Below are 13,891 nucleotides of genomic sequence, written 5' to 3'. Positions count from 1 at the left end.
AAAACCCCTAAGTTTTTTTAATTTACACAAAAACCCATAAATAAAAGCACTTTTTACCAAAAAAAAAAAAAAAAAAAAAAAAAAAAACTTGTACATTTTTCTCTTAAAAAATACGCAAGCAACTATTGGTTGCTTAAACAACTCCTTGTTGCTTATACAATAACCTTGTATCTCATTAAAACTAGGTAAACAACTAGTATTTGTTTAAATAAATAAAGGTTGCTTATAATAAACAACACGAAGTTGTTTAAGCAACTCATTATTGCTTATACATGAACTCAATTGGAAATTAATTGATTGATCACAAATGAAAATTAACTAATATAAAAACCTTGTTTCTTATAAAAATTAGTCATTTGATGAGTGATTAAATCCAACTTATTAATTTTATCATCAATTAATTGACTATACTAATAGTTTAAACAAAAATTTACTGATCCAGTGATAATAGAATCAATGTTGTTTGATTATATGAATATTAGAACATCAACTTATTGACTTGATAACAATTAAATATCAAACGAGTCGTTCAATGAGTTATTAAACCCAACTTATTAATAATATCATAATTGATCGCAAAATTGATTGACTCTACTAATAGTTTAACAAAAATTTACTGATCTAGTGATAATGGAATGAATGTTGTTTGATTATATGAATATTTGAACATCAACGTATTCACTTGATAACAATTAAATATCAAACGAGTCGTCCAATGAGTGGTTAAACCCAACTTATTAATAATATCACAATTGACCGCAAAATTGATTGACTCTACTAATAGTTTAACAATAACTTATTGATATAGTGATAATGAAATCAATGTTGTTTGATTATATGAATATTTGAACGTCAACGTATTCACTTGATAACAATTAAATATCAAACGAGTCGTCCAATGAGTGATTAAACTCAACTTATTAATAATATCACAATTGATCGCAAAATTGATTGACTCTACCAATAGTTTAACAATAACTTACTAATCTAGTAATAATGGAATCAATGTTGTTTGATTATATGAATATTTGAACATCAACGTATTCACTTGATAACAATTGAACATCCAATGACCCGTTCGATAAGTTCTAATGTAAACAACCAACAGTTTCATAAACAACTTCGTGTTGTTTAACATAAATAACTACTATTTGCTTAAGCAACAATCGATTGTTTGCTAAGTTTTCACAAGAATTGGGGTTCTGTTGTAAGCAACTAGGAGTTGTCGAAACAACTTTTTGTTGTTTATTGTAAGCAACTTTTTGGGTTTTGTTAAAAGTTTTTGATCTTTTAATTGAGTCAATCAATTTTGCGATCAATTGTGATAAAATTAATAAGTTGGATTTAATCACTCATCAAATGACTAGTTTTTATAAGAAACAAGATTTTTATATTAGTTAATTTTCATTTGTGATCAATCAATTAATTTCCAATTGAGTTCATGTATAAGCAATAATGAGTTGCTTAAACAACTTCGTGTTGTTTATTATAAGCAACATTTATTTTTTTAAACAACTACTAGTTGTTTACCTAGTTTTAATGAGATACAAGATTATTGTATAAACAACAAGGAGTTGTTTAAGCAACCAATAGTTGCTTGCGTATTTTTTAAGAGAAAAACGTACAAGTATTTTTTATTTTATTTTTTTTGATAAAAAGTGCTTTTATTTTTAGATTTTTGTGTAAATTAAAAAAACTTAGGAATTTTTGTGTAAATTAAAAAAACTTAGAGGGATAGAGTCCTTTTAATTTTTTACCCTAAATTTACAAATATTTTAATTCAACCCCCATCTCTTCATGCGATCTTCATAATTAACCCCTAATTAAATATTTATAACAAAAAAAATAATAAAAAAATCCCCTATTTTTCGTTCTACTCTCAAAGAGCCCTTTTAGCCCATTTTCCCAGGTTTACACCGCTTACTGAATCAAGCTTTCTACCAAGGTAAAATCACTACTTTTACCAAAAAGACACCTTCCCATTTGATATGATTACTTGACGAAATAGCTCCACCCTAGCTTTCATTGAGTCAATTTTGAGCATCGAGCAACTTATTCGCTTTACAACTTTATTTTATATGTTACATGTGCTCTTCCTTCAAGATTCCAATAAAAGTAGGACTCCAGTTTTGCCCAAAGGTAACAAGAAAAAACGCTGAAAAGGCAAATTTTGTAAACGCATGGCATAATTTTTACACCTACCAAGATCCTGGCATTACCATTTACACAATGCATAATTAAACCCCATGCAGTCACAGGTACACAGCAAAATTGTTCAAGAGAAAATTGCATGGAGGCACCTGAAAAGGGCAACAGATCTAATATTGTACCTAATAACTTAACCTAAGAGACGAGTTTTGGGAGGTAACTGCACAAGGTTAAGACTCCATGTGCAGTTAAAACCAGAGCTATTTACATAAACCATTTGTCTAAACATCCATTAACCACATAAAGCTAAGCAGGAGGCTCACAGGCCTTAACAGAAGAACATGGAACTAGAAACATTCTCATTAAGCCGGGGCAACTGAGGAACTGTTACTGGACCAGCATTTGTTATACCATCCTTGCCTGATGATGTCTCTGATGCATCCTCGAATTTCATCCATTGTCCAACCTGTGTGGCCGCTAAATGGGCATAACTTACCGGAGCCACTGCACAATGGAAAAAAATATGATGGCAGAAACAAGACGTGCAATCAAGCAAAAAAGAAATATAACATCAATGCACGTGTGTGTTTGGGGATGGGGGAGGAGCAGCAGCGGGAAGCATATTTTTTAGGATATGTATATATTTACCAATGGATATAGCAGTAGTGCTTCTCTGATACCTGCAAGGATTGTATAAAAATTAGAATGACTGCAATTTTTAACAGTTTATCTAGTTAACTGCAGCTGCTATAATTTAAAAGTTAAAATTCGACACTGAATACTCACACATAGGACAGATTATGAACAAGGTCTTGAAGTTCATCAGGTGAGAAACCAACTTCATCCAACAACACATGGTAATGTGTAGGTCTTGTGGTACCCTACCAATCATAATATCCAAATGAGCTGATACATAGATATTCCACCAACCTTTTAACAAAATGGCACAAAGTAAACTTTGATAAACTATTAGTGCCCAACAAAAAAGCCATTTGTTACATGAAGCAATTAATTTCAGGCAGTTCATTCTATAAGCTGCTCCCACATTTTACGATTTAATAATACACATTGGCATCAGTGTCATACCATTCTATTTCTAGCCTTTCTGTCAATATAACCAAGTTCGGGATACAAATGGAAAAGGTAGGAGGATAGGCATCAAAGGCTATCTTCCATATCCATGATTCACAAGATTAAATATAATAAAAGATGAAATTAACACAAGGATATCCACTGAAGCTTCTCCCAGCTTTATCTTTACAAAAGTTCAACAGTTTATGCATGATTAGGGAAGAATGAGATACTGATTATAGAGGAAAGCACACCTTAAAAAGAGAAAAGGACTGCACTTGGAAAAAAAAATAAAAAATGAAGAATGCACTACCAGATACCAAAGGAGAAATCAAGCAGTAATTATAACTACTCCTGCTTCAACCATATAACAAAACAGAACAGAAAACTCACAATCATGCCCGCATGGGCACACAGATAGAAGTCGTAGTTCCTTGGGTGACAAACTTTGTTGTCAATGATTGTCCCTGCACAAAATGTAAGTGTAAATGAATTGATCCAGTGCATTCATTACAACCAAAACTCGCTGTGACTTCTATTATTACCAGGAGGAACATTATCAGGAGATCCAGCCTGGAAAAATTTTGTATGATGATTTTTCTGGGCAACAATGATCACAAACTTCGGCGACCACTTTTCATCTAGAAACTTGCAGGCCTACATGCATAGAACAGATGATTTAGCACGAGACTCTTGTATTTCCAGATTCAAGTGTAATTATATATTAAGACAGCATTTATCAGAGTGCAGAACCTCAATGAGCTGGTCCAGCTCAATGTTTAGAACTTGATTAAATTGTGATTCGCTGACACCATCCCTGACATTTTTGAAAGGGGCCATTAGCAAAACCATCAAAGAATAACACGTGTACGAAGTTACTGCTATGTGACAAGAATTAGGCAGGTGGAACACACAGTAAGAATGACAAACAATAGAACAAGACAACTATCAATCAGCTACTCCTCATTCCCAAGAGTTGGAGTCAGCTACATGAATCCTCTTAAACTAAAGAATAACTGGACAAAAATGGCGGAAAATGAAGTAGAGCAAAAGGCCAGACTCCAATTTCATGTTCAATACAAATTTCTGAAGCATTTAGACATTGTCATATACGAAGTGTCAATAATAGAACAATAGCACTTAAGATTGCACATAATTTATTTATTTTTGAAACAGGTACTACTGAAAATTGCACGTAATTTATTTATTTTTGAAACAGGTACTATTGAAAATTGCACATAATTTGCTGCAAACAAAATACAGAACAGGCTGGGATAGATCACCTGAATACTATGATATGCTCAGGCTTCCTCTTCCCTGAACTCACATAAAAATCTAGCAAAAGTTCCCTGCAATTTTAAATTTTATTTATAATCAGGAAGTTAATTCTAGGAAACCAACAGGATATCGATAACCAACAGAAAATTGAAAGAAACCCGCAAACCATTATGCAATTAGTTTTACACCATAAGAAAAAGCAGCAAACCGTTAGACAGAGAAACCCAGATTTAAGATGCATAAGATAGATTAGAAAGATGTGCAATGCAGCTGACTGTTCCAGAGACTGATTAGAAAGAACATCACAGCGCCATTGGAGCTTTGTATTTGGTTGAAGTAAACTCAATCCAAACTAACAAAGTGGTATGCTCTTTTCTTTTCCGAACGACATCAGAATTCTGGTGAAGCAACTTACTCAAGATACAAAGTGCAACCTATCATGCACCACCCCCTCTTCTTTTTTTATATATATATATATAAAACTGTGGTGCTCGGGCCAGCTTGCGACCTATCATGATCCCTTATTTAACACCAAAAATAACTAATCCCTAGTGCAGCTAAACTGACTCAAAGATCAGTGTAACAGGCAGAACTCTCTTGTATAAGTGAGTTCCGAACAGCCTCAGTTAATTCACTCCTCAGCCCAAAAGAAAACAATTTAAAGAGAAAACTAAGCCTACAAAACCTAACTCACCTCATAATCCCATCATCCTCGGTGTCTGAAACTTTTTTAAATAGGTTATCAATCATCTCCACTTTAGGAGATTGAGTGCGCACAGAAGCTCTATAACGAGATATTGAAGGCCACTGCCTTGAACTCACAACCTGATCAAGCGATAATATAGAGTGAAATTCTTTTAACAATTGGGAATAAAAGGTAATCAAAGTTAGTGAAAGAACATACTGCAGCAATTGATGGGACATCAGATTGGCCGGGGGAACCATGTGACACGTCCATTCCAAGAATTATGGTGGGAACCTTAGATACCATGGGGATGGTAGAAGAAAGCTCAAAAGCTAACACAGAATTTAAACCACCAAGCTGCCAACAGAAATTGTGTGATGTTAAGGACTGAGCCAGGGAATGATGGAAGAAAGGAAGGTGCCAGGATGATAGCACTGAAACAGATGCTCAGAGAACTCTCACCTTTGCATTGATCTTAAGTAGAAGGTTTGTGAGATAATTATCATTGACTCTTCCAGGAGCCAAGCATTGGGTTACTATACCATAATCGGCCAGATTTTTCCGCTTCCATGGTCCTCCAAGTTTCATAAGTCAATTATGTTAGAAATAAGCAACAAGTGATATGCTTAGTGGCCAAAAGAACAAGTAAATCAGACTAACCATATATGACACAATTTTTCCTCTCAGGAAGAAGACAGAGAAGAAATTTTGGGGCACCAGGAAGTTTTGATTGGACCTCTTCAAACATTTTATCAACTCTGACGACAGGTGGAGCCCTTCTAAGTTGTGGAGACTCTTCAAACACATCAAAGGGAGGTTCCACACTCTGAAACATTAAAACAGGAATATTCAAAATCATCTTTATACCCAGTTTAAAGTATTAGCACTTGTAAAACATACAATTCCTTTCATCTCCCCAATTCTTGTCAAATCTCTGACTAGGCCACGGACATCACAGCGTGCAGAAAAGTTGACAACAGCCCAACGCTCTACCTTTGCTGGTTCAAAGAATCTCTGCCATTATAGATAAAAAATGAAAAACTCAAAGCACATCTTAACAACTACGTCGCAATTCCAAGCTAGTCTGCAGTCACAGAGGAATTCAAAGCCAACATATCTTAAACGAGATTATGAGATGAACCCCATAGATCTGGTGGAAAAATCATATGGGAGGTAGTGTTCAACTATACCTTATTATTAAAATTCCACCTGCCATTTCGTGTGAAAAGGTCATCTCCATTTCCTGCCTTCAGCTGCCACATAACGAATATATAACCTCAAACACACTATGTGAAGACTCAAAAACATCGGAAAAAGAGTTATACTGTAATGGATAAAATACCTTAGGCGCAGGCAGAACACGCCCTTCAACCTGGGTGAAGTTGCTACTGATCGAGACGCCGCAAGAACGAAGCAGAGGCTCAGCATCATAATTGTTGATTTTGAGAGCCTTTCGAAATGCAGTAGGAAATTAATTAAGTATAACCAGAGCATGCAAAAGGTTCCGTTAGGGTAGAAGAGACTTACATTGCTCAAAATTTGCATTCTCTCCTGTGGCTTTTGCCTAGACTTCTCCACCAAGGAAGCCCTCTGAAAGGTGGACAATGCTTTTGTGTACCTTTGCAACGAGACCAAAGTGCATAGCTGCAACACTCAACGAAAAATTTTAAAATCGGAATTACAAAACACAATACATAAAAAGCTGTAAATTTTATGCCAGTCTTTTCACCTCAACGGGGAAATAGGTGGGACGTTTGGGCTTTCCCACATTAATACACGGCAAATCAGCGGAATATCGCAAGTCTATGTTACGATGATTAACAAAGTAATCATAAACTGTCACTTCTGATGTTTGCACTTCACCATCCGCATCTTTGCTCCTCTGCTTTAGAGTAAACCTAAGAATGTCAAGAGAAAGATAAGTTTGTGCCATTACATTATAGCAAATCAATGTCTATCATCCTGCACAAGTGCATCTTAGTCTAGCCAAGGTTGAAGCAAGAAATAACTAGATCATGGCTCACATACATCTGCTCACGACAAGGTTTTTCACTCAATCCAGTTATTTTGTACTCTTGGTTAGCTGGAGCAGTCTTCACCCTCAGATTCTTCAGCACACGTTTTGCCTAATCAAGTGTAGAGAATCATTTGCTTAGAACGTGATTATAAAAGAAGATTAATAATCACATAAATAACAACGCACCTTCGCCCAATCAAGTGAAAAGGGATCTTTTGCATTTTGGTTCGCTATCAAAAAATCAACCACAGGCCCGGGCTGGATGATCATCGTGGTCGACACGTCTGTGATCAAAGAAAACACAAGATATTGATCACATTTTATTTGAGATAAGTATGAAACACGAAACCTAGAATATTTACCAATGTTCAAAGACAATCCAGACTGGGTGGTCCGAAAACTCGAGTGGAACCCTCGGCAGCCAAGAACACCACCTCCAACATCGGCAAAATTCTTTGGGTCATTGTGAAAAAAGGACTGACGAACAAGTAAACAGCCCCTAATACAAGAATAGTCATTACGTACCAATTAAGAGGCATGAAAATACTTGTGCAGCAATCAACTCATCCAGAAAAAATAAATAGATATATAACGTACTGTTTTGCCGCATGCTGCCTTAAAATGATATCCAAAACTCTCAAGGCTTCTTGAGAGTTCTCAGACTCTTGACCCCGCAAAGCATTTGCAATTGCCTGCATTGGAATCTTGGCAGCGAAGCTAATCTCCACCTTATAAGTTTTTGATTGGTATGGCCTCCTTAATCTTTTCCTATCAGTTTCATTTGGACTTCCATTCCTATTAGGGCTTGTGTTTCCATTGCTTCCGTTGTTCCTGTAAATAAGGTTGTGAATAGAGTGAAAATCAAAATAAGAACTTGGGAACAAATCAAATTAAGCCAACTCTGAGAACCAACCTGTTAGATGTTACGTCATCTAGGACCACCGTGAACTCTAATTTATTTCTAGGTAGCGAACCAATGGTGAACAAGCTTTTCTCCCCATCGTATGCAAAATCCTTCCCAGCCAATTCGGTATCATATGTTTCGTGCACTCTATCCAGAACTTTTCTGCCAATTCCTTTTCCTTCGACAGGTCGACCATCCTCATAAAATAGGGCAACCTGTTAGCAAGGCAGAGTTAACAATGGCATGATATTACATGATTGTATTGAGAAGAGAAAAGATAGGAAAATGTCAAGGAGAGGTATGTGAAAGCATACACTGTAATGAAAGAAGTGCCCGTCAACATTAGACACGTTCACTTTAAAGTGATTAGTAAGGATCGGAATCTTTTGCCCCTTGGTTCCAAGGCCACGCCTAGCCATGGGAACGCATAAAACCTTCTTCTTCACCGGCTCTGGCTCTGCTTTTGCTGGAGAGAAATCAGGCGGAACAGGCGGCGGAGGAGGCAGAGCCTCTATGGATCCGCCATTATGTTCTTCAGCCATCACCACGATCTTCAATAAAAAAGAATACAAGTGTCATAAGATTCTCAGAAAAACTGGAAAATTTTATGCAAAGATCTTTTGTAAACAAAAAGATGCACTTAGGAGAAGTCAATAAGAGAAACTAAATGCAGACATGAGACAACTACTAATCACTAATTACAGTCTTTGGTCTACCTTTACCTATGTAATAACAAATGAAATGGCAATGCAAAAGACAGTAATGGATAATGAATGCAAGTGATTTAACTCTGAAAAAATCTAGGAGTGAAAAGATCCAAAATGCAGTAGTCAACACAACAATGAAGCCATAAACCAAGCAAGAATTACAGCAAGTAGTTCACTTTATAAATGAATGCAAATTGGTGAGTGCTATGCCATGTCATTTTGCAAATAGTGTGGCCATAAAGTTGCACAAAATGTGGAAGGTAAATCTGCAACTGAAAGTACCAGTTTCCAAAATACAAGCAAAAATGAAATGTTAAAAAAACTTATCCTATCTGTCTCCTTTCTCTTGGTCAGTAATACTGACTTCCAAAAACAAAAAGGACTAGATACTAGAACCCAAAAACAGAACACTCATTTAATTGCTTTTAAGAAAAAGACATCACTATCGGTCACTCTTGTTCAAAGTGGTTGAGGGAGTTCTCTCCACACCACTAGGTCATGAGTTCAAGGCTGGTACCACAAAAAAAAAAAAAAAAAAAAAAAGACATCACTTTTTGCAAGCCACTTAAAATTGCATCATTATGCCTCAAAGTAGAGGCATGATAAGAAAACTATCATTGCTAAAAAGCAGAAATTGCATGAATTAAAATATGTTAAGTAACTTCTTTTTGGCAGAAATATAGTACATTTTTAAGGTCAAATCTAACCAGTGAACTACAACTTATACAATTGCCGGCACCATTTAAACTAAAATCAGAAGGGCCAATAATGCTTAGATAGCTTAATTGGTTGTGCAGGATACCTTTTTTTCAGCAACCACCCAAACACAGGAAATTAGTTTTGTTTTTTTAAGGAAATTTTCCGAGGAAAACATTTTCCGTCTAAGCATCTAAGTGGAAAATTTATAGCATATTACCAAAGAAAACGTAATAAAACTTCAAAAAAATAAAATACCTTGAGCGGAGGCAAAAGCAGGGAATCCAAGGCAAAATAACACAAGCATTACTACAAAAGGGCCATAAACCAAGCACCACACAAGCCATAACTTACACATGCAAGAGGAAACAATTTTTTTTGCAGGAAAAATGGTAAGATAACTTTCCAAAAATTTAAGCACAAGATAAGTCTTCGTCAGCTTATTGGTTTTGGAATTAAAAAAAAAATGTCAAGTTAAACAGCCTACACCACCAAAAAGCCCAGAAAGTTACACTAGAAGCACAAAAAAGAGGGAAAAAAGCAAACCCCAGATAGCATTTCAACCACATCGCACTGATAACAAAATACTCATATATATACTATAATTCAAGAAAGCGCCAAACTTAGCACAAAAAAGAAGGGGGGGGGGGGGGGGGGGAGCAGACAAACCCCACATAGCAGTTTAACCACATTCAAACAACTAGATTGCACTGGTAACAAAATACCCACATGCCAGCTATACTTCAAGAAAGCACTAAATTTAGATTTTCAACCACCACAAAGCCCAGAACTTTTCACTAGAAGCACAAAAAAAGAGGGAAAAACAAACCCCAGATGGCATTTTAACCACATTCAAACAACTACGAGGCACTGATAACAAAATATCCACATGCTATACTTCAAGAAAACACTAAATTTAGCTTTTCAACCACCACAAACCCCAGAACTTTTTACTAGAAGCACAAAAAAGAGGGGAAAAACAAACCCCAGATAGTATTTCAACCACTACACTGATAAGTGATAACAACATAACACATGCTATACTTCTAGAAAACACTAAATTTAGCTTTTCAACTACCATAAACCCCAGAACTTTTCACTAGAAGCATAAAAAAGAGGGGAAAAGCAAACCCCAGATAGCATTTTAACCACATTTAAACAGCTAAACTGCGCTGATAACAACACACCCACATGATATACTTCAAGAAACAAAAAATGAACCTTTTCAACCACAAACCCCACAACTTTTCACTAGAGTCTAGAAGCACAAAAAAAGAGGGGAAAAACAAACCCCAGATAGCTTTTCAACCACATTCAATGAATTACACTGCACCGATAACAACATACCCATATGCTATACTTCAAGAGAACACTAAATTGAGCTTTTCAACCACCACAAACCCCATAGCTTTTCACTTAAGGCACAAAAAAGATGGGGAAAATACCAACAACAGATAGCATTTTAACCACATCCAAACAACTACATTGCACACTGATAACAAAAAACCACATGCTATACTTCAAGAAAACACTAAATGTACCTTTTCAACCACCACAAACCCCATAACTTTTCACTAGAAGCATAAACAAAGGGGGGGGGGGGGGGGGGGGGGGGGGCACCGGCTACCTTCTTTTTTTTTTTTTGAACAGAACCCCAGCTATCATTTAAACCACATTCAAACAACTACACTGCAACAACAACAAATAACCCACATGCTATACTTCAAGAAAACACTAACAGCCCGTTTGGATTGGCTTATAAGTTGCTGAGCTGTTTTCAGCTTTTTTGAGTGTTTGGCTGGCCAGCTTATAAGCCATTTTTTGCTTAAAATAAGCCCAAATTTTTTTTTTTGGCTTATAAGCTGCTTTTTTTAAGCTAAGCCAAATGGGCAAATATAGCTTTTTCAACCGCCACAAACCTCAGAACTTTTTACTAGAAGCACAGAAAGGAGGGGAAAAACAAACCCCAGATAGTATTTCAAAAAGAACTACACTGCACTGATAACAACAAACCCACATGCTATACTTCAAGAAAACACTAAATTTACCTTTTCAACCACCACAAACCCCATAACTTTTAACTAGAAGCACAAAAAAAGTGGGGAAAAACAAAACCCAGATAGCTTTTCAACCACATCCAAACAACTACATTGAACTGATAACAAAATACCCACATGCTATACTTCAAGAAAACACTAAATTTAGCTTTTTAGCCACCACAAACCCCAGAACTTTTCACTAGAAGCCCAAAAACCCCGGGGGGGACCCCAGCTAGCATTTCAACCACATTCAAAGAACTACATTGCACTAATAACCAAATATCCACATGCTATACTTCAAGCAAACACTAAATTTAGCTTTTCAACCACCACAAACCCCAGAACTTTTCACTAGAAGCACAAAAAACGAGGGGAAAAACAAACCCCAGCTAGTTGTTTTTTTTTTTTTTTACACAACCCCAGCTAGCATTTTAACCACATTCAAAGAACTACACTGCACTGATAACAAAATACCCACATGCTATACTTCAAGAAAACACTATTTTTAGCTTTTCAACCACCACAAACCCATAACTTTTCACTAAAGCACAAAAAAAGGATAAAAAACAAACCCCAGATAGCATTTCAACCACATTACACAAATAACAAAATACCCACATGCTACACTTCAAGAAAACATCAAATTTAGCTAGAAAAACCATACCTAAAGTTCAAATAAGGCAGATGAAGAAGCAAAATGAAGAGCTGAAACCCTAATGTACGACAAAAGAGAGAAAATAGTGAGGTAGTAGTAGAGGTAGAGACTGACAGAGTAGAGGATTTTATATTATACGTTGTAATTTTTGACAGCAACGTGCACATAAAAACATAAACCACTGTATGTACTACACACTCTATTTGGCCTCCACGTGTTCCCATCGTTATAATCTATGTTCTCTTGAGAGATTTTTTCAAAATTTTAGTGGATAAGTGCAAAACCCAATAAAGGGTATAATGGTCTTTTTGAACTTGTTTAGTGGTCATTTTCTGATTTATATATAATCCAAGAGAGGATTGAATTCAATATTATTTCTGATCCAACAACAACAAAAAAAAAGAATTCAAGATTATTTATGTCACCAAAATTGAAAAGTGGGTTAGTGTTGTTTTGATTTCCAATATATTAATGGGACATTTAGAGGGAATGTTCCCCACTTCATATGGGGTTGGATTTCCTTATCGTTTTCGTAAGGCTTATAAGAGCTTGTTTGGATGCGCTCATGCCTATAAGCTGCAAACAGCTTATAAGTTAAAAAAATAAGTTGGGTAGTCTAACTTTTTTTTTTTTTGAAACAGCTTATAAGCTGCTTTAGATAAGTTAAGTCAAATGGGCTCAATTATTTTTTGAGCTTATTTTAAGCACAAAATGACTTTAAGCTGGCCAGCCAAACACTCAAAAAAGCTGAAAACAGCTTATAAGCAACTTATAAGTCAATCCAAACGGGCTTATAAGCTGTTTTCAGCTTTTTTTAGTGTTTGGCTATCCAGCTTAAAGTCATTTTGTGCTTAAAATAAGCTCAAAAAAATAATTGGCCCATTTGACTTAGCTTATCTAAAGCAGCTTATAAGCTGAAAACAGCTTATAAGCCAAAAAAAAAAAAAAAGTTATACTACCCCAACTTATTTGTTTTAGCTTATAAGTTGTTTGCAGCTTATAGGCATAAGCCCATCCAAACAGGCTCCTAGTGAATATGCGTCCCCTAAATTTGTCTTCTTCTTTTTTCATTTTGACATCTTAATTAAGTATTATTTCTATTAAACTCTTGAATCGGATCTTAAGTGTGTACGTCAAACACAATCCGACTTACATAACATATATGGTGAGTTTCAAATTTTTTAGCCTTACGTGTGAATGTCAATCGCATCCTACGTGCAAAAATTCAACCAATTAAAACACCCCATCCATTTTAATTATACACGTCAAATATTAAGTTTTGGTTCTAATTTTTTAGTTTTCAGTTTGATTTCCAGTTTTGGTTTCTTATTTTTCAGTTTTTGATTATCCAGTTTTAGTTTCCAATTTTCATTTTTCAGTTGTGGGATTTTATTTCCAATTGGTTTTTTATTTTTCAATTTTAGTTTCCAATTTTGATTTCTTATTTTCCAGTTTTGTTATTTGATTGGTTTAAGTGGTGATTCTTCACTTTTATAAACACAATAGCACACTTCTTCCTATATGATGTATATAATCAAAATGAGTGGGGTATTTAATTGATTGAACGTTTCACGTAGGATCCGATTGACATTCACGCGCAAAGCTAAAAAAAATGAAACTCACCATATATGTTATGTAAGTTGGATTGTGTTTGATAGACACACTTGAGGTCAAATTTAGAGGTTCAATAG

The 13,891-nt window shown here is 35.4% G+C and overlaps 1 protein-coding gene across 3 annotated transcripts; it reads right to left on the bottom strand.

Annotated features, from left to right (window-relative positions):
* Nucleotides 1–2,168: 2,168 nt before the first annotated feature.
* LOC132603405 (protein argonaute 4-like) lies at nt 2,169–12,369 on the bottom strand. Of its 3 annotated transcripts, none has more exons than XM_060316458.1 (23): nt 12,210–12,369; nt 8,418–8,654; nt 8,113–8,318; nt 7,797–8,030; nt 7,562–7,698; nt 7,386–7,483; nt 7,211–7,308; nt 6,912–7,080; nt 6,710–6,826; nt 6,525–6,632; nt 6,373–6,435; nt 6,083–6,196; nt 5,843–6,008; nt 5,645–5,757; nt 5,402–5,539; nt 5,192–5,322; nt 4,503–4,568; nt 3,973–4,036; nt 3,765–3,876; nt 3,613–3,686; nt 2,935–3,029; nt 2,797–2,828; nt 2,169–2,652 (listed from the first exon to the last, which is right to left on the bottom strand). In XM_060316458.1, exons 2-23 carry the CDS (start codon nt 8,643–8,645, stop codon nt 2,477–2,479), a joined length of 2,739 nt encoding a protein of 912 aa, XP_060172441.1. In that variant the 5' UTR covers nt 8,646–8,654; nt 12,210–12,369; the 3' UTR covers nt 2,169–2,476. The 3 variants fall into 3 exon arrangements, with proteins under 3 accessions (XP_060172441.1, XP_060172447.1, XP_060172435.1); XM_060316464.1 differs by having other exon boundaries at nt 12,315–12,336; XM_060316452.1 differs by lacking the exon at nt 12,210–12,369 and adding an exon at nt 11,555–11,593.
* Between the last annotated feature and the right edge of the window lie 1,522 nt (nt 12,370–13,891).

This window comes from Lycium barbarum, chromosome 1 (assembly GCF_019175385.1).
Source record: "Lycium barbarum isolate Lr01 chromosome 1, ASM1917538v2, whole genome shotgun sequence".
In the NCBI taxonomy this organism is placed as follows: domain Eukaryota; kingdom Viridiplantae; phylum Streptophyta; class Magnoliopsida; order Solanales; family Solanaceae; genus Lycium; species Lycium barbarum.
Note: the sequence above shows the minus strand (reverse complement) of the source record. Positions and strands in the feature narration are given on the sequence as shown.